This window comes from Bradysia coprophila, unplaced genomic scaffold (genome assembly GCF_014529535.1).
Source record: "Bradysia coprophila strain Holo2 unplaced genomic scaffold, BU_Bcop_v1 contig_583, whole genome shotgun sequence".
Lineage (NCBI taxonomy): Eukaryota > Metazoa > Arthropoda > Insecta > Diptera > Sciaridae > Bradysia > Bradysia coprophila.
The window spans coordinates 513,150-540,125 of record NW_023503823.1 but is presented as its reverse complement, the minus strand read 5'-3'; the positions used below and the strand labels follow the sequence as shown (position 1 = coordinate 540,125).

General features: G+C 36.8%; 2 protein-coding genes across 3 annotated transcripts in view; one reads left to right on the top strand and one right to left on the bottom strand.

The window, feature by feature from the left end:
- The window catches only part of LOC119083231 (zinc finger protein 271-like), a 700,255-nt gene that overhangs the window by 289,483 nt on the left and 383,796 nt on the right, over positions 1-26,976 (top strand). The window lies entirely within an intron of this gene.
- On the bottom strand, positions 14,075-19,576 carry LOC119083249 (sodium/potassium-transporting ATPase subunit alpha-like). Of its 2 annotated transcripts, XM_037192913.1 has the most exons (9): positions 19,480-19,576; positions 19,140-19,344; positions 17,251-17,517; positions 16,991-17,176; positions 15,113-16,924; positions 14,959-15,053; positions 14,672-14,846; positions 14,380-14,612; positions 14,098-14,317 (listed from the first exon to the last, which is right to left on the bottom strand). In XM_037192913.1, exons 2-9 carry the CDS (start codon positions 19,266-19,268, stop codon positions 14,197-14,199), a joined length of 3,018 nt encoding a protein of 1,005 aa, XP_037048808.1. In that variant the 5' UTR covers positions 19,269-19,344; positions 19,480-19,576; the 3' UTR covers positions 14,098-14,196. The 2 variants fall into 2 exon arrangements, with proteins under 2 accessions (XP_037048807.1, XP_037048808.1); XM_037192912.1 differs by having other exon boundaries at positions 14,075-14,317; positions 19,140-19,569.

Sequence of the window (26,976 nt, the reverse complement as noted above, 5' to 3'; positions counted from 1 at the left end):
GTAAAATTTGCAACTCTAATTGTCAGTCTGAGAAAGTAGTTTTAATTTTCAATAGGTTTTGCACTCCCCAGAAGCGAATAGTGTAAGCATTCTAATAATTTCTTCTTCTTCTCAGCATATATTTTGCTATATAAATATGGTACGACAGTTACGTTAGCATGTAGTCGCTACAATTGATCGGTTGGAGCATAAAAGAGTGTATCACTGACGACGTAAAATTAAAGAAATCTGTCGAATGACTTCTCCCCTCTTCCTTTACTTTTAATCTGATAGAAAACCGAGAGTTCATGTTTCGTATAAAATGAATTTTTCTCAAACAAAACATTTACTTAGGGTCTGTCATGCGATCCCGTCCTCTAACTTGTCAATTTACTAAGTGTGTAATCCTAATCACTATGCCCAAAAGCAGACGTCGTCACATTTTATATTAATTTTGCTTTCATCATTTAATACGATATGAATGTATAGTATACACTTTGTTGATTCAATTAAAAATCATGGGATAAAGCTGATTTTGACGGCACACATATCCAAACAAAAATGATTTTATTTTTGGGGGAGGTTGTGTTGCTGCTTTTCTATCTAATAATAATCTTTCGCATCTTCATTACGTCAACACATTTTAATATGAATCGTTTAAAATTTGTTATTATCAAAAGGGATGGATGCAATATGTTTACTTGTTCATATTTGGTATGAAATTAAGTTTAATGAAGTTTTATTAGCAGGGATATTATATATGAATGTGTGTTGAAATTCCAACCAACCATACGTTCCACTGCATTGCAAAATTTCGTAAATTAAATGTAGAACATAAAGCAATTATTATGGGGGTACGTTTACACAGAGAAAAATGACGATACGAGTGATTTACGGCCCATTAAAACATTAAATACTAAGCCCGAGCCTTTTTCTCTATGTGTGATCCGTCTTGTGTTTTTTTGCATTTGGGTCCATATGATATGGATTCAAAGTCCATGAGCTTGGGTCGTCAAAATTGGCTCGGCTCGCTTTCAGACTGTAGAAGAAAATTTTATTCCGGAAAATGGAAAAACGATTTTCCAGGAAAAACCATTTATATGAAGCACTTATAGGACGAATATCTCCGAAACTAAAGAATATTTTTGAGAAAGTATGGCTGAAATATGGAAGTATGGAAGAATTTTTTGTCGTGGTGAAACTGGGGTGTGGGGTCCTTGTCAGGGTTTTACCAGTTCAATCTTCATGCTTCATTCATAAATGAGGCGTCATTAATATTCTCCACTCAAGTACTTCTGTTTTTCCGGTGATAATCCAGCCGGGTGAACCTGATAAAGCTATGTGCTACCTAAAAACCAATTTATGGTTAAATATGGTATAACACTATGCAGTAAAGACAATTCCGAATTATCTTTAGAAGCCATCAGGCGGCCTATTGAACTATTAAATGACGACGAAAGACAACTCATTTCAAGTGACCAGGTGACTCGAAGACTAACTCGCTGGGCTTTTGAAGACGAGACGCCACGGATTCGAGTCCATCGTCGGTAGCAGTGATTTTGATTTCTGATGGTGACCATTCATCAGGTCATATTAACATAATAGAATGCTGACAGAAAATTGTCGGACTTAATGTCGTTCGTTAGAAGATGAGAGTGTGGATTTCTACATTGGTTTGTATATCGAAATTGTTCTTACAGGTATAGTAAAAATCATTTTATGTTGAGGAAAATTCTTTTAAGAAAATTTTAACAGTAGGGACTGAAAGATATAAAGATTACAAACCACTTGTGACGCAATTCTTTGGGAAGTAAAAATTCCTTTGGTAATATTTTCAAGTTCAGACACAGAATGCATCACTCAATTAGAGATATCTTACAAGTGACCTCATTGATTTCTCTGAGTAGTCAGCGATCATCTTCACAGAATAGATCAACCTATTGACCTTATCTGTTATTGTGATCCGGCACCGACACCTGACTCAGGTCACCTGAGACTGGTACACATATCCTCAGGGATTTACACTTTTACACCATCTTCGGGTATTATGAGCACTAAGATCTTTGGATGACAATCGCCCTCTTATTGAAAACTGAGAATTCCAGAGGGAGCAGGGCTTATTAGAGAGTTTGCGCAAATGACATATAATTATATGTCGACTTTTAAATGGCAATTTATAAGTTATAAGTCAGTCGGTTATTAGTTCTAAGTTAAGTGGTTAAAAGTCATAAGCTACGTCGAAACCTCGAAACGAAAAATGACCCATTTTTGTGTGACCAAAAACTATAAATTTTAAACCTGTTTTTGGAATAAATTTTTTCCCTGCCATCGGTTCGTTTTTCAGCTGCCCTGCCACAGACTAAAATCGGCCTAAATAACAGCCGCTGAAGTGTCCACACAGTTCTGATTGACCTTTCCAACCATAATGATTTCCCCTTCAATCATTAAATTTGATCCACCAATGTCGTATAATAACGTCGGACACAACCAACATTCACCCGTAAATATCATACAAAGCAAAATCAATAAATTCAAGTTAATTCATTTCACCAGCCAAAATTTCTAGTTCAAATTGACGTGTCGTTAGATAAATTCCACTCAATTCAATAATCTTAACCGACATATGATGCTACATTATTATTTACAACCATCCTACCTTCAATCCATAAACCATTAAATTGTCAGACATGCGAATGGAAAATCGAAACCAATTTATAATGCATTTTCTCATTGCTCTGTGTTATGTATGATTGGTAGACCGGGAGGGGATGGAGAGAGAGATCATGTTATGCTGTAGAGATGTTGTATTTTCACAAAATTGGTTATTGTTCTAGTCTATTCTTATGTAATTTACCATACACATATAGGTAGGTGGGTAGGGTAGACTAGTAGAGAGTATAGAGATGCATGCATATGTCCCGAATATATTCTCAATTGTACGATGGTAGTTTGCAATTCAAATTAAGTCAATGTCGAAATAATGGACAGATACACAACTTTCCACTCTGTTAAATGGCAAATTGAAATCACAATACGGAAATAGTTGGAGCCAGTGTGTGTTGTACGTGTATACTCAACATATATGGATTATTATCTAAATTAAATTGAATTATTCAATAATTATATTGTGAGACACAACTGGTAAAGTATCTAATAGATTACAGTCATTAGATGCTTCTTACATCGCGGTAGTAAGGCGTCAAAGATCGACAAAGAGTTAACTGTGAATGTGAATGTAGGGATAATATGTTACAATGTATTGGGATGTTAGAATCTGCCAATTTATGGTTAAATATGGGAACACTATGTAATAAAGACAATTTCGAATCATTAAATTTAGAAGACGTCAGGCTGCCTTGAACTATTAAATGATAATATATTACCGTCAATTTTGAATGTGTAGGTGCGGGAAGTCAGAAGAAAAAGACAAACTTTCATTTATTTTTTCAATTCGATTTCAATATCTTGATCACACTTTATTGTACTCAAACGACAATCTAACAATGACCTAAACTCTACTAACTAATTTGTGTGACATTAATCACCGCATGAAACAACTTAAGGTGTTTGGACAGTACGAACCGATCTTCTAAAATTGTCAGATTCCTCAAACGTTTTATTCATGCCTGATGGGCATAATGCGATCCTGACTTAGCTTATTTTTAGAGGATGACAATCTCAAGAAATCACGATTTCATAACCCTTCCTAGTAACCATCACGTTACAATCTCATAGATTGTATCCTTGCTGATCAAAAGAAAAAGGGAAAATGCAAATTCCAAGTGGAAATACCAAATTGAAATTTGAAGTTTTTTGAATTGATTTAGGAACGGATATAGTAACTGCTGCCATTTGTCTTGATTAATGTAATTCACAATGCAATATAAATGTCCCCTAGGTTCCGGCAATATTACTGGCCTACAAAATGGATAAGTCGATAGCCGAAAGCGATATCATGAAGAGTAAACCTCGAAACCACAACAAAGACAATCTGGCCAATTGAAAGTAAGTTCAATAAATCAGTTTAAATTTCACGATAAGCTGGAGCAGCGGAGCATGAAGCGTTTTCGAAGAATTTTCTAAAATTTCTGTTAAACAAATCAGTCCAATGGCGTACAGAATGGATTCCTGCCGACAAGTTTGATAGTGCTTCATGAATTTGCCTCTGGCGCAGTTCATACCCAAATCCGGCATGTATGAGAAAATATGGTCAAAGGAAGCTGGAATGACAAAACTTAGAACGGAAACGAAAAAGTATTGTAATTGCCCCCCAGGAAATCGTGGGATCGGAGGCGAATATCATAAAATTTTGCAGCGATTCTCAAGAATTAATCACTAGCTCTAACCAACTCTAACACAAAATGTGCTCGTAGGATATCAATTCTTAATAATTTTGCGTATCTTTTGGGTATGTGCCACAATCTCCATGTAGAAGAAATTGAAGAAATTATGATTTCGGTAGCAATAAAACATTTTTACGTCCAAAATTGAATTTTATTTTGCGCTTCTTTGCGGATTATATCTTTTCGGTTTTCTTGTTGACCGTTCTCGCAGAAGCTCACTTTTGTTTTAATGTGCTTCGTTTAATAACCAATGCGGCGAGATCTGCACTGCAGCAATTCAAGGGATCTGCTTTTAAAACTCCCTGGCAACATCACAGCCTGGCAATACAGAAAGCTCCCTTACACCTAAACCAAATAAAATGAAATTTTGTAGCCTTACTTCATGGGTAAGGCAAGGCAATTGCTATTGCTAGAAATTTTTCAATACAAGGTAGGCACATGTCTGATTAAAAATTAAAATAGAAAACATTAGAATTGGAGCCGTGAACGGATGCTGCAAATTATTATAATCATGCTTACGGTCCTCAGATAGTAATCGTTCTAGAATCATTTCCGAACTCCCGTCAAAATTATTTGTACTAACAATTTCGTATCGGTAATCAGTATAATATGTCATCTCTGTGAATTGTACGAGAAAGATTTTTAGACCCGTACGAAGTACTGGGGTCTTCTGCGTTTACGCATACGTCCGTAACACGTCGAATTGGACTCCCTGAGTAAGGGGAAACCTATTGTGGTTGTCTAGAGATGCCAAATCAATGAAAAAAAAATGTCCGTCTGTCCGTCTGTCCGCCTGTCCGTCTGCACGATAACTTGAGTAAAACGCATCCGATTTTGAAAATTCTTTTTTTTCCCGTTTGGTAATGTCAAAAGACAGGCTAAGTTCGAAGATGAGTGATTTTGGATCGACCCTTCCCGAGCTGTGGCCCAATAAGTGCTTTACGGTTTTTCGAAGATATCTCCGGACATTTAAACGTTACACTTGTAACTGATACGTCAAATAAAATGTATTTACAATACCGATCGACAAAAAAAAGTTTATGGAAATCGGATGACCGACTCGTGAGTTAGACCCCTTGGTGTGAAACAGGCACAGGGCGGGAAGCAGTTTTTGCTTGTAGGTCGGCCACATTTGAACATATTTCGTCTGTTTTAACTTTATTAGATAGGTATTGACCGTACCAATCAGGGAAAAAATAGTTTTTGAAATTATGTTCTCCGGAGCGTGAGCTAGGTCTCTTGGAGTGAGCTCTTATCGGGCTACTCGGCCGTACAGTGAACGTGGAGTATTTTGTCAATATCTCGAGTAAATTTTGACCGAATTTCATGAATTTTTTTTTTGTTTGAAAGGTATTAACGAATGTAAAGCGTCGGTAAAATTTCCGGTCTCCTAACAAAATGGCTGCCGGTGGCCATATCGGATTTTAATAAAAGTGATATATCTTGGGAAAAATGGTACTTAGAGTGTTTCTGTTAACATGGAAATAATTTGTTATGTGTGTGGGGTGTTTCAGGCATTCCATATATGGACATCTATATATATCTATATTCACCTATATTGAGCTATATACAGGCATATAGAGCTATATAATAGCATATTCATCTGTGAAATGTTTATTTATAGGAAAATATAGGTAAATATAGCGGTATATAGCTGTTTAAATAGGAATTTATGAAAGTTGACTTCGTACGGGGCTGTCTATATTGCCTGCTAACAAGGCAAAGAAAGATAATGTAAGTGATTTTAAAGGGCGAATAGCTTTTCAGTAGAGAATGAAGTAAAAGAAATGAAGAGTTTCACAGTAAAGGCTTTTGATACGAATAGGTGTTTCGTACGGGTCGACGTTAGCTATGTTTTTTTCAATAAATGATAAAATCTATCGAATCATTTTTGCATGTTTTGTATCCGTACGTGATACCAGTTCGTTACGTGTGTGAAAAAGAATTGTTACAATTTTTGACGACCATCCACCGGATTTTTTTTTAAATTCTGAGAACAGACTTACTTAGGCGCGGTCACTACAAGATTTCCTGAAAATGCAACACCGCCTCCTATCAGGAAAGAGAAATAATTTTTTTTAGACTTCCCCTCTCGCTATTAATGTTCACAGAAATGAACTTCCTTGAATCCATAGGTCAGAGAGTTAGCGACGCGAACTCCAATTTTTCTTTTATTCTTTGTCAAGCTAGGCAGCTAACAAAAGAAAAATTTGAATAAGATCTCCTTCGCGTCGCTATGTGCAGCTACAGTAAGTGTCAATTTGCAATTCGCTGAGTTGACAAGAACTGTGGGTTTACGACATTCATGGACGATATTCTTGTTTCTTCTGTTGTTTTTGAAGTTTGCAAATGCAAGAACTTGCGCCACACTCTTTTTCGAGTGGGTGTTTTTTGTTTTTGTTCTGTCTAAGTCAGCCAACGGTTTTACTTGCAAAGTTGGGATTGGTGAAGCTGACCATAACGCCAAAAAACAACGAATAGAATCTGCTACCAAAATGAACATTTTTGTTCGTGGCTCGTCAATGATGTTACTCATCGTGTTGACATTTTCGCTTTTTGCACCAACAGTTGAGAGGACAGCGTTCCGGGAAGGGGTAAATGCATGATCGTCATAAATGTTTCCTTTATTTTAATAATCGATATTTTCAATTAGATAAACGTTATCCATTACGAACGGGTTGATTGTCAGACATATTCGCCCAATAAACTTTCCAATGTCTCGTGCCGAATTAATTATATCGATCGCAACAATTTGCGAGTATATATAGCGATGAATTTACGCAAACCAGTTACTGAAGCTTGGATCCATGGAGTCATTTACTACAAATATTACACCTACAAAAAAATCGCAACGGAATACTGGGACGATCTATGTGCATGGTTAGGTGGAGATAAATATTCATTTTTTCTGGAGTTTATGAAGCCGGTATTCCAAAAATATTCCAATCTTAACCATTCGTGTCCGTACACTGGATTTGTATTCGGCAAAATGGATAATATATCTGCTCAAATGTTCGCGCTTCCGCAAATAATGCCAGCTGGAAGATATAGGATGATCTTTAACATAACTGAAGGCGACCGGAAAACTTCATTGTTCGGTATTACAATACATGGGAGCATTTCGGATCATCGAATCGAGGTGGTTTAGGTCAGAAGTTAATTTGTAAATTTTTTTAATTGACTTCCGGAAAGAGTTGCACAAAGGTTTGATTTTGTCACAATTTTCTTTGCGTTCCTGATTTATGCCTAATATGTATGGTGCACAATTTTTGTCTACAACGTTGAACATTTACAAACCTAGGGATGAAATGTTGAAAAGTCGAGGTTTTGCGCGAAATTGGTGAGGCCAAGCCGACAGTGTTTTTCAACATTTTGTCCCTAGTCTAATGTAAATAATCGTGCTGAGAGAGGACGACGGAACAAGTGTTTGAATCTAGGACAGTACGGTTTTCGACACATTATGTAAATTTATAGTTATTTGTGAAAAATGGGAAAATTTGTTGTCGTTAAATAAAGTTCTTATTGACCAAAGACAAGCGATTTTGTTTTAGCTATCTTCTGTTAGCATCGGCTACGAATAGTTAGTGTTGTAAGTAAAAACAGTTGCAAGGCACAATTAGAAGAGTTATTTACTTCTGAATGCATTTCTTGACAATTTTTTTCCCCTCTGTACTATGTGTTGTCACATTGACTAATTAAAGATGCATTCGCCGGGTCTCTATCCGCTTATGTTTGGTATCATTCGAAAGAGACCAATATCAACGAGGTCTGATAAGTTTTTCATTTTTTAGTGGCGTCGTAGCGTAAGAGGAGCCTTGACAAGATCTCTGACGTAGTCAAATTTATGCAGTTTCTTGTCACAGCCTTGGACAGCAACGATCAATGTCTTCCGTAGTATCGTTGGACACTCTTTGTTATCCATTGACAAACTTTTTTGGCTGTTGCCGCATCCATACAAAGAATAAAATCGAATTTTATTTTGCGCTTCTAAACATCCAAAAAATAATATCTCTTCGGAAGTGTGATTTTCTTGCTGACCGTTTTCGCAGTTCACTTTTAATTTAATGGGACCGAAATCTGTACTGCAGATCACAGCTTGTGAATAAAGTTGCTGTTCCACGATTTATCTCTTACACCTAAACCAAATAAAATGAAATTGATCTTATACCCATTCTACCCATTTCTACTTAAAAAAGAACCGTTGCTGATTTCCTAACAATGGTAGCGAACAAATCGTCATCAACGGTCTCTTGAACAACGATTCGGTTAGGCATAATTTGAAAACTGTATCAAAACTTACAACATTTTCCACATTGGACTTCCGATCATCCCCGCACTTCCTTTCAATAAAATCAGCAGTCTACGAAAAAGTCAATCGTCCTTTTTAACTTAAATTTACACATAATGCAGCTTTTGTACCTTTGCGAAAGCTTATCCATTTTCCAGCTCCTTCTAAATTCGAAATTGTTTTAAAATTTAATTCACAAAACTTTCTTCCAACCGATAAAAAAGAAAATTTTTCAAAATAAAAGTTGTTTACAAGTCCACACATACAATCACTTCTATGAAAAGCTTTCTATTGGTCATGTTATTGTTATGATCCAGAGGTTAGCGGATCGATTCCCATCCCGGTCAGTAAAACATACAAGCGTTCAATGTTTGTAGTGTTTTTCTTAAATTCCTTTTAAACAAATCGGTCTCATCTCAACGGCGTACGGTCGAATCGTGAACATGGCACAGAATGGACTCCTGCCGACAAGAATGATAGTGCTTCGTGAACAATGAGAACAGAAATCTGTGAATGACTTAACCGATTCTTACAGACAGGAGTGGGTATCCGAAGAAGTTTTGAGCCGAATATTGTGATTCAAAATAAATCCTTTATTTCGCACACAGCATTTTTCATTTCAATTGTGATCGTAAAATCTCGTTTTCGCATGTTTATTGACTTCGGCTGCGCATCGGATCACTCGAAAACTCGTCTTTTCTACCTTTTTGAAGTTTTTACGTTGGATTTGCATTTAGGCTATACATGGGAAATTGGCCGGTAATACGATTTAAGACTTCCACATCATAGCTAAGAATTTTCCTTTAATTATTTACTTGAAGTAAAAAGTTCATGATCAACCCTAGTTAAGTAGACCCTTATTAGAAGAATATGTGTACTGAAGAGTTCCATAACTAATAATAATTTTATCAATGCTTGGTGGTGTAGTCTGTAGCGTAACATCTTGGTAAGTTGATGGTTTCGGGTTCGATCCCGGCACGATGCATTTTTTTTTAATGAAAGAACGAACGAAATGACACACATCAGTTTAAAAAGGTGAAACTTTTGTCAGCTTATTGAGAAAATTTTGTATTAGTTCACAGTTCAATCTACACATCTAGTGGCTACACTCGACTCTCGCTAGTCGGCCTCCGCTATGGGTCAAAAATTTTATACCGTAAGGCCGGCAGAGTTGCTGTCAGCATTCAAAACGTTAAAGTATTGCTGAGCATCGGATGGCGGATATCATCAAATTTTTCTTTGATTTTCAACCATTTTCAACCAACCTATAGCTATTGCAATGGTTTTTTCGGACTATATTTTCTTACAGAATGCATGTCAGATGGCTATGAACTACGTTAGTGGCGAACTCATATCTAAACGAATCCATAGATTTGTCTAGATGCTTCCCAAGTTTGAATACAATTATAGAAACTTATCCAACGCTTTTTATCCTTTGGTATCTGCAGCACAGAATATCACGAATTCTCGTTATAACAAAAAAAAAACGTTCCGCTTACCACAATGCATGTCGCCCTCAATTTGCCAGAATTAATTAAACCTTAACTAATCCCAATCAACAACAATCTGACCTCGGGCAAACAATCTATTGTTGCATTATTGTACAAAAATTTCGTCTGGAAATTCTACTTACCACTTATTTCGACACAACTATATGCGCAATAATAATTGCACTAATAATGTTGGCCTTTGGCGAAAGACAACTCATTTCAAGTGACAAGGTGGCTCGAAGACTAACGCGCAGGGCTTTAGAAGACGAGACGCCGAGGGCTCGAGTAGAGTCCATCGTGGGTTGCGGTTTTTTTTTTTATTTATTTCACCTGATATATTTATTACCATTTTAGAATGCTGAAAGAAAATAAAATTGTCGAACATAATGTCGTTCGTTAGACAATGAGAGTGTGAGTTTCATAATTACATTGGTTTCCATATCAAAATTATTCTTAAAGGATTTTTTGATGACATTTTTTTTGGTCTGTCTTTACTAAACAAATAAAAAAAAAGTTGGCAGACTCAAAATGATAAAAAAAAATAAAAAATAAAGTTTTTGTGTATTATAGAATATAACGCATCTCCGATGATATCGAAAGCACGCCGAAATCTACAAGACCGTCAATTTGATATCCCCCGATTAACTTAACATTACAAACATTGAGTGTTTGCATGTTTACCGACCGGGTGGGAATCGAACCACTTACCTCTGAATCCCAACGCAGCGATGCTAACCACTACGCCACGAAGACCCAATGAAATGCAAGAAAAATGTGAACTATACACGACCATGTATGAATAGAAAGCTTTTCACAGATGTGAATGTATGTGTGCGTGTAGTTTGTGTAGAAGTGTAAACAATTTTAGTTGACCAAAATTTCTGTTCTTTTTTCGGTTGATTACGAGAAAATTTTGTGAATTTAAATTAATCTTGACTAGATCAGCCGAGTGGAAATACCAAATTGAAATTTGACCATTTTTTGCATCGATTTAAGAGCGGATATGGTAAGTGCTCCCATTTGTCTTGATTGATGTAATTCACAATGCAATATAAATGACCCCTAGGTTCCGCCAATATTATTGGTCTATGAAATGGATAAGTCAATACCCTCTATTGGATAAGTCGATCGCCGATATCATGAAGAGTAGACTTCGAAATCCCAACAAAGACAATCTGGCTAATCGAAAGTAAGTTCAATCAATCATTTCACGATAAGCTGGAAGATAACCAGCGGAGCATGAAGCGTTTTCGAAGAATTTGCTAAAATTTCTTTTAAACAAATCAGTCTCATCTCAATGACGTACGGTCAAATCGTGATCACGGCACTCAGAATGGATTCCCGCCGACAAGATTGATAGGGTTTCGCGAGCAATTGGAATCGAAATTTGTGAATGACTTAACTGACGGGCAGGAATGGGTATGAAAGAAGTTTTAAGCCGCTTCATTTCAGACATTTCGAGACCGTAAAGCACTCGAGTCACTGAATTTGCCGGTATACATTCAATGAGGTCGAGGTAAGCCGGATATATACCAGTGATGTACTACTTAATGATGAACCTTAAAATGGAAACCAAAAAGTATTGCAATTGCCCCCGCTATGATGTCCACTCAAACAAGTACAGCTCAAAAAACTGAACCAACTCTTACACAAAATGGAATGATTGATGTTAATCAATGTGCTCGTAGGATATCAATACTTAATAATTTTGCGCGTCTATTGGGTACGTGCCACAGACTATTTGTAGGTCAAGGTTGAAGAAATTATGATTTCGTTGACAATAAAACATTTTTACGTCCAAAAATTGAATTTTATTTTGCGCTTCTTTGCGGATTATATCTTTTCGGTTTTCTTGTTGACCGTTCTCGCAGAAGCTCACTTTTGTTTTAATGTGCTTCGTTTAATAACCAATGCGGCGAGATCTGCACTGCAGCAATTCAAGGGATCTGCTTTTAAAACTCCCTGGCAACATCACAGCCAGCAATACAGAAAGCTCCCCCGCACCTAAACCAAATAAAATGAAATTTTGTAGCTCTAACTTCATAGGTATGGCAAGGAAGCAGGCAACATTGTCGGCTTAAGTTCAAAAATGCATTGATCTGCTTATTCTACCATTTTCTACGTAAAAAGATCTGTTGCCGATTTCCTAATAATGTGAGCGAAGAAATCTCCTTCAATGTTTTCTTGATCCAAGCTCATTGGTTTAAATTTAATTAACAAAAATTCCTCCCAACCGATAACAAAAAGTTGTTTATTTGTCCATATAAACTACACGCACAGTGTGCGTCGCACACATACAATCACTTCTGTGAAAAACTTTCTACTCATACGTTGGTCATGTTATTGTTAACATTTTTTCGTGCATTCCATGGGGTTTTCGTGGCTTAGTGGTTAGCGTCGCTGCGTTACGGTCCAGAGGTTAGTGGATCGATTCCCACCCGGTCCGTACAACATACAAGCGTTTAGTGTTTGTGGTGTTAATTCGTCCGGGGACAACAAATTTACGGTCTTATATCTAAAGCGCGATTTCGATATCAACGAATTTGCGTAAATTGTATAAGATACAAAAACTTTTTTTATTTTTTTTTTCGTTCTGAGTCTTCTAAATTTTTTTATTGGATGCGTAAGGTCGGGAGCCTGAGAGTTTAATCGAAAAATCCTTGTAAAAATATTATTAACATGCAAACCAACAAGTTCCTTTTTGTTCCTTTTTTTTGCTGTTTTTACGTTGGTTTTGTATTTAGGCTATCTTGAGGAAATCGGCTGGTAACACGGTTTATGATCATAACTAATAATTTTTCATTGTCAACACAAAGGGACTCACATACCTTGTATGTATTATCTGATGTAACCTCCGATTGACTTTTAATTAATTACTGGCAACGAAACCTACAAAATATTTTTATTTTTGTTGATTTTTCTAAAAAATGTGTCTATCTAGTAGAACAGGAACAAACAAGTACACATGATTCATCGGAAAATCATGTCTTTTTCTTGACTTTATTTTCATGCCGTAGACTAACTCTAGCGAAGTAGACGCCCATTATACCAATATGTGTACTGAAGAGTCCATAACTAATAACAATTTAATCGAGGCGTGATGGTGTAGTCTGTAGCGTAACATCTCAGTAAGTTGATGGTTTCGGGTTCGAACCCAGCGCCGTACAACTTTTTTTTATGAAATAAATAAATAATATATATTATGTACCTGTTGCCAAGATTGGTATTTTGACGTGTAGGACATTATTGCCCTAGCCGAAGGCGTGGGCCATAATACCTATACGTCAAAATAACAGTCTGGCAATAGGTGCATACCATATTTTATCTGTCGAGAAGAGATATATCGAGATAAACAAAAACTCCCTAGAGGGATAAGCTCGAGATTATCGTTCTAGACAGATAAAAGATTTTTTTAACTCAGTCACGATAGAAACTTTCGTCGGCTTTATTGAGAAAATGTTGTTTTAGCTTCACAGTTTAATCTACACATCTAGTACATACACTCGAATCACGCTAGTCGACCGCTAGGGGTCACAAATCTTATACTGTAAGTTCGGCAATTAGAGTTTTTGTGAGCATTCTAAAATGTAAATAATATTCAAACGGTGAAATAAAAAAAAATCACCGCAACCGACGATGGACTCGAAACCACGACATCGGTCTTGACAAAGACGTGCCGCTAGCTCCTGAGCCACCTGGTCACTTGAAATGCGTTGACTTTCGTCAAATGTCAGCAATCAGCATTATTACTACATTACGCGCATGTAGTTGTGTCGAAAGTTGTTTTTTCACTTTTCGCGATTCAGTCTAAGGCCATTTGGTTGGCTTATTTGCAACTATAGAAGGAGAGTACGTGAGGTCAGGATTGTGTTCATTGGTAAGGATTGTGGGGTAAGGTTCAAGTGTTAAGTTCAAGTGTTCAAGTGAGAATGGAAATAATAGAGCCAATTAGGTAAATAGAATTAAAACGAAAATTTGCAGGATGATTACTACTGTTTAATGTGTGCATTTAACAAAACATTCGAGCGTCTCATTTATTTAAACCTTAACTCTACCTCATGATGAGTATTACACGGAGAGAAATCAAACTTAAATTTTAATAATACGTTTCCTTCTCCAACCAACTGTTGGCATGACGTCGCAGGTACAATTTTCGCACTTCATCGTAGATCAGGATAGCAAGCATAAACGGTACGGGCGGTAACCACCAATTAAACCTTTAAAATAAATTGGAACATAAAACCCAGTGCCGGTAAACACGGAACGCACAGCCACATACTTTAATGGATACATTCGGAGACCTTTGTCGGTGCCTGGACAATATGATAGAAATGCAGCCAACGCGGTTTCGAAAACTAAGCCGAAATTCAGTACCCAATTGGTCATGCCCTGATGGAACAATGAATTCCGACGTGTTTTGCAAATGATCAGATCGGTCCATTGGACGATTACAATTGAAATGAAAAAGGCCGTGTGGCAAGTGTATTCGAGTGCTTTACGGTCTCGATATGTCTGAAATGAAGGATTTATTTAGAGCCACAGCATTCACGGCTTAAAACGTCTTCGCATACCCATTCCTGTCCGTAAGAATCCGTTAAGTCATTCACAAATTTCGATTCCCATTGTTCACGAAGTCCTATTAATCTTGTCGGCAGGAATCCATTCTCCGCCATGATGACGAAATATGTGAAAAAACCACCGGCCGTTTGAATCATGCCTATTTGACCGTATGCCATTGAGATGAGACTGAATTGTGCAAAAAAGAAATTTTTACAAAAAGTAGCTCGAAAATACTTAACTCTTCGCTAGTTATCCGTGAGCTTATCTTGAAATTACTAAACTGATTAACTGAACTTACTTCCGATTGACCAGATTGTCTTTGTTGGGATTTCGAGGCCTCCTCTTCATGATATCGCTTTCGGCTCTTTCATAAGCCAATGAAATTGCCGGCACCTAGGGGACATGAGTCATCAGTGTGAATCACAGCAGTGAAGACAAATGGAAGCACTTACCATATCGGTTCCTAAATCGATGCAAAGAATGGTAACCGCTCCCAGCGGTAATGGAATGCCAATCAAAATGAACGCCAAGAACGGCGACATTTCCGGTATTTTCGATGACAGTGTATAGGCAATTGATTTCTTCAAGTTATCGAAAATTAGTCGACCTTCTTCCACACCAGTCACAATGGATGCAAAATTGTCATCCAGAAGAATCATGTCGGCGGCCTGTTTCGAGACATCTGAACCGGAAATGCCCATAGCAACACCAATGTCAGCCTTTTTCAAGGCCGGTGAATCGTTAACACCATCCCCAGTCACAGCGACAATAGCTCCCAAGCGTTGACAACCCTCGACAATAATCAATTTCTGCTGGGGCGACGTACGAGCGAATACGATTTCTGTGTGATAACGTAAAATATCGTCCAACTCATCACTTGATAAATCTTTCAAATCGTTTCCATGCACAACGGCAGCTTTTGCTTCGCGTGGATTTACCGAAGACACGGGAATGTTCAATCTCTTTGCGATATCTTCGACGGTTTCATTACCAGCCGAAATTATTCCCACGCATCGTGCGATTGCTTTAGCTGTAATTGGATGATCGCCAGTAACCATAATGACTTTGATGCCTGCAGACCGACATTTCGACACTGCATCGGGAACTGCAGCCCGAGGTGGATCAATCATTGATATCAAACCAACGAAACGTAGATTTTGAGTAGGAAAATTGATCGTATCAGTGTTGAATTCGAAACCATTGGGGTATTGATCGGCTGGTAGCATCAGATCGCAGAAGCCTAGAACACGCTCACCAAGACTTCCCAATTCCAAGTACGCTCTGTTGAAATCGTCTTTCAAGTCAGTCGTCATCACGTGTTCCTTACCATCAATGAAAATGGTGCTGCATCGTTCCAAAATCTGTTCGGGTGCTCCTTTCATCGCCAACAAATAACGCGGGTCACAAGGGTCGTCTGTTTCGTGGATCGATATTTGGAATTTGTTCGTCGAGTTGAATGGGATCTCCGCTATTTTTCTGTTGCGTTTACGAATCGCCATAACATCGCCCAGAGCGATTTCCATACACTTCAGAAGAGCTGATTCGGACGCATCACCGCTAACTTCTTTCTTTTGAACTGCTAGTCCATCTTGACCACCCTTAAACTCAGCCCGGCTACACAGTGTGGCCACACGCGATAAAGCCTTGAATCCGGAACTGTTACGATCATACTGAAACTCGCTCTGATGCTCCGACGTATCACTAGCAACGATTTGACCATCAAACCACATATGTGACACGGTCATTCGATTCTGCGTTAATGTTCCAGTTTTGTCGGAGCAGATTATGGACGTTGACCCGAGTGTTTCGACAGCTTCCAAGTTTTTCACCAAACAATTTTTCGATGCCATTCGCTTAGCCGTTAAAGTCAAGCAAACCGTAACTGTGGGTAAGAGTCCTTCCGGTACATTGGCAACAATAACACCAATCAAAAAAATGGCCGAGTCCAACCAATGATATCCAATAGCGAACGATACTATGAAGAACAAGACACCGAAGAATACGGCCACAATGGTAATGAGATGAATGAACCGATGCAATTCTTTCGCAATGGGTGTTTCGCCAGAATCAATAGATGTTGCCAATCCAGCAATGCGTCCCATTACCGAATTGTCACCGCAAGTGACGACCACACCTTTGGCGGTACCTTCAACAACATTTGTAGAGAAAAATGCTAAATTTTTCGTTTCCAATGGATTTTCGTGGGTGAAATTCGGTCCACGAGATTGCGGTTCCGATTCACCGGTTAGAGATGAGTTGTCCACCTAGACGGAGAGAGGAAAATTGCGTTGGTAAAGTGGTGTCTGGAATGAGTTGGTTTGAAGACTGACCTTGAAGTTTTTCGCTTCAATAACACAAATATCGGCTGGTAATCTATCGCCGAATTTCACTTCGACAATATCACCAACTACGAGATTCTCGGAATGTAGAGTAAGCTTTTCACCGCCTCGAATAACTGTAGCGTATTGTGGAACCATTTTTTTGAACGATTCCATAATCTTGTTGCTCTTAGATTCCTTAGTTTGAAAAATGCAACCAGGTTGCCGATCAACTCTCTCCCCGCTATTCTAGTCTCAAAGAAACACCTTACCTGATAATACGAAAAAATGCCGGTAACGATATTCACAACAGCAAGTGCAATACCCAAGTACAAATTATCGTCCGATGGTTCTTCACTAGTAACCGCTTGAATTGTGTACGCTATCATGCACAAAATGCAACCGATCCACAGCAGCATTGCAAAGCCACCGAACATTGTCTTACAAAATTTAATCCATTCAGGCGTTTCCTTCGGCGGCGTAAGCGTATTCGGTCCATCTCGTTCTAAATTGAATTTTGCTTGTGCATGAGACAGACCCTTCAATCGAATTATCGAACAATTAAATTTTTTAATTTGCAAGTTTCGTTGATATAGTGCGGTTGCTTGTGTCGAAATGGCATTTTAACATTGGTCTATTCAATCGTACGGTGAGTAGAGGAAACGTTTTTTTTTACGGAAATTGCGATTTTCTTTGGTAGAGGGATTCAGTGCCAAAATTTTTCTCTAGAAATTTTTAACAATTAAAGCTCCTTGGCCTGGCTCCAAGCAGTAACGGAGTCTCAGTTTAAGATAGAGAAAATTTTTGTGATAGCTCAGATAGCTCCTCAATGTGTCAAGTTTGTTCAGACTTTTCATTATAACACAAATATTTGTGTTAGCACAAAATTTTTTGTTTGGTTCAGTTTCAGTAAATATTTGTGTTACAACGAAAAATCTGAACAAACTTTTAAAACAATTGTGTTAGCAGTTAGCACAGATAATCTGAGCTATTACAAAAACTGTCACTATCTTAAACAAGGTCAAAAATTAGTCAATTATCTGAAAACTCCTCCGTTACTGCTTGGAATTTTAATTGTGAAAACTTTAGAAAATTCTGAGAATTCTTGAATTTTCAAAATTTACATTCCCAAAAACTAGGCCCCATCTTTTGGGTGGGTCAGGTCCCTTGACTGACTAATTGATATTTTCTCAATAGGCTTTTTTAATTGCAACAAAAATATAGATTGACCTTTCTGAAAGCAGCTTTTTGTCTTATTTTGTCATAAATTGTTCACTCCTTTTATTTTATTGAAAATCAGTTTTCAGAATAAACCAAATGAACTTATTTCAACATGTTTAAGCAAAAGATGCTTCATCTTTATTGCCTGCTAAAAGACACTGTAAAGGGGACGTATTTCTTGCCTACCTCCTGAATCAACAAAGTGTGACAAACATTTTCTGTATTAAAGGTTTTTGGACACATTCATGTATTTTCAATCATAGTAGTGAACATTGTGTGACAAACATTTTAGAGTGTTTATCATACGTAAGACCCATGACTTTCAGCCAAGGGAATAATTCCTGTCCTGATTGGCGCACTATAAAGGCTTAAGACAACCTTGAGAAATTTGAAGATATTCCAATTTTCACTAATTCACTATAAAGGTTATTTCTACAGCCTGTAAATATTTTTCATATGCAGAATGAGCACCAGCTGAATATCACCAGCTGGATCTGCTAACACACACTTATTGTATGATAAACAATCAAAACACGTTCTTAACAATGTGTTTACTTCATTCATACGTGTTATGTGCGCGTAGATGACGTTAACGTAGAAATGCACTGTGTGTAGGTTGTCTTTGAATTGTATACAATACAAAGTGTTGTTGTTTGTACACCAGCTGGTGATATTCAGCTGGTGCTCATTCTGCATATGAGAAACATTTAGCAATTGTAGTAGAAAAAACCGTTTTCCATTCAACCAGGAAATGTTTATTTTTACTATCACCACAAAATAACTTCAATAACTTTATTCCGGTTCAATCCAATTCATCCTACATTGTATGTACCAATGTACCACTATGTACGTTGATAGTTGTGAAAAAGTTCAGAAAATTATATATAGAAAATGCAATGACAAAAGTACCCCGACTAAAAATATCAGTAAATGCATTTACATTTTCCGGATGTGTTTTGAATCGTTGATACAGTTCCGACTTTGAGATTTTATGAAAATCAATATCCAATTCCTGCTTCAGATCATCCGACTTTTCCTTTTTAATTCCATTCTGACTCGAGAGACCCATAATTCACAGAGACTGCACACAGTTCGTGTATAGCTTAAGCACCCAGAGAACTTCTAATAATCACCGCACACCAGATCTGATTGAATTGAAGCTTAACATTATTTTGGTAAAAATTTTATTAAAATCAAAATTTCACTTTTTCAGTCTTTTTTATTCATCGAGTCCAGATTATTAATTAAGAAAAATTCAAAGATTCAAATCACGTCCATACACACTGATTGTTAAACTACTAAATAACAGTCCATAACTGAAATCCTCTGTTCACTGAAACACATATTCGAGCTGTGTGTCGGTCATGTAATGATGCCAAAACAATTCTGCTTTCATACCAGATCGATCCACTCTTGTCTAATTAGTACTAAAATTGACGAGTTTTTCAATAACCACACCGATTCCAAGGTATATGTTAATTAGTTGTTTTCAATGGCGAAAAAAGTGTATTGATCATCAGAAAACATAATAAATGAAATGAAATTAATCTAAGTGTACACACAATACCATTTATATCATCAACACAATGGACGCCTTTTATTGCAGTTGTTGTGACGCTGCGTAACCTGTGTATAACATTTTTTGTGATGTGTAAGTCAGTTCTTCTACTTATTCATCGTATTGTAGCGAAATTTTCCCCCCGCACGTATAAAACATCGGTCTGACGACCAACAGGCGTATCTTAAAATAGAACCATTAGAATAAAACGTGAGTTCGATTTTTAGAATACGTAGATTACGCATGAACACTAGAGTGACGTGGGATATACCAGAAACGAAAATCGATTCTCAAATTCACTTCTTTTTTCGCTAGTACCAAATAGCCACATTATTCGGACGGAACACGTTAGTGATTAACGTGTCATATTCGGAGAAAAACGTTTACGAGTTGTATACGTTAATCATAAGTTTATCTATATATTCCTGAATCAATAAAAATAAAGCTTCGGTTCACAGTAAAGGTTGTTAGAGAAATTCATTTGAGCATTTTCTATATTTCTTATAAACGAGTGAATTCAATTCTGATCAATTTCCTATTGAGATTCTTCATGTTAATTAACAATATTTTTCAACACGCAAAATATACATATCGGAGTTCGAAGAATGAGTGAAGTATATACATCGCGTGTGTATTAAGGTATCTTGAATATCCTTTATTGAAATAAATGTGCACCTTTCTATGGTATGGATCGAAGTTCTTCTTTCGACTCTGCCGTTTCATTACTTCCCGACCGATTCATCACTCATCGTTAATACTCTCTCATCGTGTACAGTATAAGTAATGGCATGTTAATTACGGACTACGATTCCGAATCACACTTCTGATCCAGACATAGTTTTCTGAAAGACAGCCTGTAATACAAATGGAGCCGAATCGATTGGAAATGGGAATAATTCAATTCTCACCTTCAGATAAACAGTTTCGCAACTGTGACTACTGTTATATAGAAACATTGTATGAAAAGGTATTTGTGATGGTGATGGTCATGAAATTTTCACGAGTTCAATTTCCCTATCTATTGCAGTCATAGTGTCAAATTTTTTTTTTTTTTGGAATAGTTTGTACATTCGTACTTCTCTTGCTGTAATTTATATAAAGGGTTCTTAGACTCGGACTCGCAATTAGGGTGAATCGATTTTTCCGACTTGAAATTCCACACCCTACCCCTTTCAAAGCTTGAGGAGACTTACCTAACTTTATCATAGCTTCTTCGAACTCGACTACTTTTGAGTACCGCAGAGGTTGTGCCTAGCCGATTAAAAAAAAAATTCGGCCATCGTGCACTTGGAAGGTTATTGCTCCCAAATCTCTGGTTTTTTCGGAATTTCTCAGATGCTCCTCCAGTAAACCATCTAAACTGTCTAAAATGAAGCTATCTGTACTGTATCATTGGAGAGGGGAAGGAAAGATCATGAGGCCAGTACCGGACTGGCTCGAAAAAGCCCATCGAGGCTCCATGCAACTCAATTTAAAAAGGCCCACAAATTAAAAATTCTCATACAAAAATCCAAAAGGCCCATCGGGAATTCCCCGAATTCACCATATGGCCAGTCCGGGCCTGCATGAGGCACAGATATCTTACATTAAGTTTAGATGGTTTATTGGAGGAAAATCAGAATTTTTTCTGAGTTCTGTCAGAATTATTCAGAATTTATCGAATTTTCAGGATACATAGTCCTAAATTACGTTACCATACTGGCCATTCTGTGAACCTTGATCCCCAAGGTCAACTATGGAATTTTGTATGAAAATTTTTGATTTGTAGATTTTTTTCTAATGTGTAGAGGTTTCATATTTTTCGGTCATTGGTAAGTGTTCCTTCCAATAGAAGCCTGGTTACTTGCAACAAGGATTGATAATTTTGTGAAATTTGTTATTCTGAAAGTTTTGTAGCTACTCACTGCCGTAATTTGCTTAAGAAACTTAGTGAAAAATGTAAACAAAAGAATTCTTTTGTTTAAAATTCACTAAATATGCAAATTACGGCAGCTGATGATTTAAAACTATTGCTGTGGTCACGCATTGCCACAGTAATCTTGCACAGACGTACAGACAGAAATCTTACCGTTTCTATAACGTACAGTCGACGTGAGTGAAATTTGTGTAAAAATTTGCTTCAGCTGTTTTTTAGCTGGTACACTCCTACAATAAAATCGTCTTTATAAGGACCACTAAAACACACATAAGTGTATTTCGCCCGTACAACGGGTATAAGCAATTTTGTTTGTATACATGGAGAGAGAACCGGAAATTTTTTACTTGGGAAATATCTTTTTGTGACGGTTAGTGCTCTGTTCTGGACCGGCTGAAAAACAATTGAAGCAAATTCATACACTCTGCCGTCGACTGTAACTGTTACTTATACGTTGAATTAGACGAAAAACCACATGTTCCTATTTCTAAATCTTGGAGCCATTGATCCACATTAACATTAATCTTAATCGCTTCAGAGAAAAGTCATCAAAATTATCTTCAAATGTTTGTGTCTAGTTTAAATTCATGTGAACATTGTGTTGTATTTACAAAAGATAAGATACCATCAACTAAAAGGCTTTCCGACGTAAAACTCAAACAAAACAATTATTCAAAGAAATAACACGGCGGCAAAAAAAACAACAACATCCTTCCACTTCGATAATAACTCACCTTTTCCGTATATATATACTACAACACGACAGTGCATAAGATCCAGTTGATGTAGGTGTATTAATATATATAACACAGTAGAGGAGAGATGAGAAACCTGAATTTCACATAAATTTTCCGTCCTTTTTTCCACTTCAGCATTAATATTAATATTTATTTGTTTTTGATATATATTATGTGAAAAATGAAGAATGTTGTTGAAAATTCATTCTCCCATAAACACAACAACGAGAAGGAAGGATAAAAAAAAAACCGTTCGTTCCGAACGGCACAGACATCATTTCTGAGATATGTAATGTGGCAGGAAAGATGTGTTCATTTTCCTTCTTTTATTCTCGGTCGGTAATGTGTATATATATGAGAGCGAGTTGAGTAGCTCGAATGGAAATCCTTCATTATATTCGTTGAACACACATCCTTGAATAGCTATTATGATTGCTATAAATGTGCGACGTATGAATGCTTAAACGTATGAATTTAGGGTCGATGTTTTTTTTTGCTTTCATTTCGTGTGTTATGATTAAAAGGAAAGTGAGTGAAGTACTTTTGCTGTATTACATCACATTCACATTTAGCGTTTGGAAGGAAAAAGAAAGCTCAATTCATATAAATACGAGGCGAATAATATATAATATTCTTTCAGTCGGAAAGAAAATTATGAGTTAAGGAAAGCGTTTGTTATATCTCTTCTCCACTGAATGCAAACGCTTCCTTTGTGCTGTTTTTTTTTCTTTCGTTTTTTTTTTCTTCAACTTCTCTCTGCCAACTTGTATGGCCCATTTACTTCTGCATAACCCAGAAAAAAATTAGGTTTTCTCCGTTTTATGGTAATTGTAAATATGGAGATATGGAAAAATATTTTATTATATTTCGGGTTTTTCGACGTTGTTGTGTACGCATATATAGATACATAAATAACTCGAAATGAAATATATTTTACATAATAGCATTTGGAAGTCGTTCTTCTCCATTCAGCCCTGTTTTCTAATATTAAATTTAAGCGAAAGGGTCTTACGTCTATCAGTCAATTGTGTTTGTATGAGAATGGGTAATTTGGCGTACATACTTACAGCATAACGAAATATATCTGTAGGCAGACAGAGACTGTGTGTGGTTATGACGTTCATTTGATGGAATATTTATTTCATTTCATATTTTTTGGGTGAAAAATTGGTTTGTTATTTTCATAATGATAATGATTTGTTGTTATGCCGGATTGGAGTTTTAAATGTTCGGTTCATTTCATTAAATTGGATTTGAATGTAAATTTTGATAGAATTTTTTTTCTTTCTCTCTGAAGGGGTGGAATTGCCACCGAAATAAATTATTCTTAGATTGAAATTGCCCTACATTCACTTACTGAAATTTATAAATTATTCAAAGAGTCTTTTGTTTTGCTTGAAGGACTCTTTTTCATTTGACTTTTTTGGGAAAATGTTCGACATAATATTGAGGGAAATTTATTACGTTCATCTCTATGCTTCTTCAACATACGACTTAAAATCACTTTTAACTCTTTTCGGCGGCTGGCTAGTCTACTCTCCGGATAAAGAACTAATTCCCTTGATCGAAAGTCAGGGTCTTATAACAGAAAATCGCTTAAAATGTCAGTAGCCTTTGTTAGCACAATAACTTTAGTAATTCTTCGCCGATTTCCGAAATTTTTGATCCAATCGATTCTTACATTACATTACATTCTTAGTCTTGAGGTTAATTTTGTATGTGGGGAGCGATGACATTGAAGAAATCCAGTGGATAACTCCATTACTGAATCATTTATAAGAGCGATTTAAAAGGAAATTATTGATGAAGCATAGCACTGATCTATAGATCGTCTTCAAGCTGCGGTACTTTCAAATACTATAAGTTTACTTTACAGCTTTGGTGGCTAGTCTACTCTTATGTATGACGGATAGAACGAATAAAATATTTTCACTCAAGCGATCTCACCTACCAAATGGTGGGGCCTAGTAGTTGAAAAAAAGATTTGTTTTTTTTAAATTTGAGCGTTTTTTATGAGACGAAAAGTAAATAATTCAGAGATAATGAAACATGGAGTTTGTGTACTTTATAAAACGCGCACTCAGAGTTTGCTTTATCAGAACATAGACGACTGTTGTCTTTCAAAGTGGCGATCTAATTTCAATTTCTGTCTGTTAGAAATGGGAGTGCAAAAAATTATTGTTGTGATTGAAAAGCGCGAAGTGCAAATCGACTTCAATACCGCTGGAAAACTTAGCGATTTACGCCGGGCGTTAATAAACCAAAAGTACATCTCAAACGACGATGAGAATAAAGGCTGGCGTTTTGTCGATGTCAGTGGTGGGAAAAAAAATAAAGCTGTGGACGAGTCGTTGGAAAAATTTATTCCGGTCAGCGAATTCATTGACGACACCAACAAAGTACATGTGGCGAACATTAAGCATCCACAACAAGTCGATCTTCGATTGTTCGTTGGCTCAGTTCCGCGTGATATCAAGTTCGATGTTACTCTTGACCTTTTGGAATTGCGAAATTTTTTGATCAAACAAAAATTCATTCCTGACGATAATGATGACTACGCTTGGCGTTTCTTGTCACCAGTTGAACACGGCGATATTAGTGAATCAATAATGCCTCTGGAAAGTGAAAAGGAGCTTCTGGTGGAAAAATTTCTCTATGGCAGTAACAAAATACGCATGGTGAATAGAAAAGGTGACAAAATACATGCCGATCTAGTTGGTACTGAAACGGAGTATCTGTTAGGTGGAGAACTTAGAGTTAGAGTTGAACGGTTGGATAGCATTACACCGGGGAAATTTGCTCCGGTAATGCTGAAACACGTGAAAACGGTCAGAAATGATATAAATGCGGACTTTGCTTATGTAGTTCTTTGTGAAAAGGGAACAGCATTAAATTTCCAAGTTGAGATTGTAAACCATGGGGGACTTGTGTACAGCATTGTACCGGACGAAGGAGATGCCATTTGTACTGGAATAGCTGCTCCAAATAATTTCGCTGGAATATCTTATTATGAAAGCTCGAAAAGACCTATTATAATTGATTCGACTAAAAATTTGAACATTCCAACCAAACAGGCAATTGGATACCGTCGCGTAACCGTCAAAGCTTGGAAATATATTGCGTTTATAAGGAACGGAAAAAGATATGAAGTCGACAGTGATCTGAAACCTTCAAGTGCGCCGATGCAGAGTGATGGCGTTATTGGTGTTGACGGAAAAACTATAGAGACAGGTGGTTTAAAACCAGGCGAAGGGAAAGTAACCACTCCATTATATCCCGGAGCAGATAGCGTTATTACTGATTCTAAACAAGTTCTGGGGACGGTTGACATTGATTTATTTGTATTTAAAACGAGGGAAGATGCAGAAAATTTGATTGAATCAAGAATCAGTCTAAACTATGAATAAGAAAAAATAAAACGAATCTAACAGATTTTAACGGTAAAATATGAAAGAAAGATATCTATGTCTATAAGCAGAGGAAGGAACTATTCGAATAAAAAAAATAGAAAATGTACAAGTTGTCGTTTGCCATGTATAACTATTCCTCCATCAACATACATTGTTTCTAATGGGCTCTGTACACTTCATTCGTTTCATCTGCCTTTGTGTGTTGGCAAATCTACTGCTTTGATAGGCGGGAAACACACGAGGAATTTTGCATTGATAGGATACACAATTATGCTGCGTTTTCCATTGTAATTCGATATTCACCACATGCTAAACAAGGGAAAATGCAGCATAATTATCGATCCCATCAACTCAGAATTGCTAGCGTGCTTTCAGCCTAACAGACGCAATTGGAAAATCTCAAACGACTAAGAGAATCAGGGATGGCTTAATGGTAATATTAAGCGTGAACAACCTGTTGATCTTCGATAGTTCGTTGGCTCAGTTCCGCGTGATATCAAGTTCGATGTTACTCTTGACTTTTTGGAATTACTGGCGATAGTGACGACAACGCTTGGCGTTTCTTGTCGCCAGTTGAACACAGTGAAATTAGTGAATCGATAATGACTTTGGAAAGTGAAAAGGAGCTAATATCAATAAATATATAAACTACATTGCCACGATAGATGCAGCTTATCTGCTTATCACATCAGTGCTGTAAATCAAATCGGATTCGAATCAACCAAATTTTCGAACTTAGGGTTCGTTGTGATAAGTAAGAAGTAAATTGAAAAGAGTTCCTACGTAATATCGTTGACAGTGAGTTTTTCTTTCAAATAAGCAAATATGCGATACGTTTATCTGTGGTATTCATACATGAACCTTAAATTGGCTCTGAATTACAATTTTTTCCATCTAGAAGATGAAGGTCAACAAAAAGATCATCAACTGCTTATGAAATTATCTTCGATTCAGACCAGTGCGTTGCTAATGTTTATTCCAGATGCGTAAGAGAAAATCGGTAATGATCAAATTGACTAGAAACATTTTGGGAGACTCTCTTTGACGTATGCCCAATTATTTGTTTCAAATTTACTCTTTAGATGCTTGCTTATGTGCATTATAGTTCCGAAAGCATACGTTCAATATGCACAATTTCTTGTGTAAATTTTGTTTCT

Coding starts and splice junctions, on each gene's coding strand:
- LOC119083249 (XM_037192913.1), bottom strand. CDS start 19,268: ATGGGTCTCTCGAGTCAGAATGGAATTAAAAAGGAAAAGTCGGATGAT. Junction 17,177..17,250: donor GCATTTTTTCGTATTATCAG/GTAAGGTGTTTC, acceptor TTTCAAACTAAG/GAATCTAAGAGCAACAAGAT. Junction 16,925..16,990: donor TTGAAGCGAAAAACTTCAAG/GTCAGTCTTCAA, acceptor CTCTCCGTCTAG/GTGGACAACTCATCTCTAAC.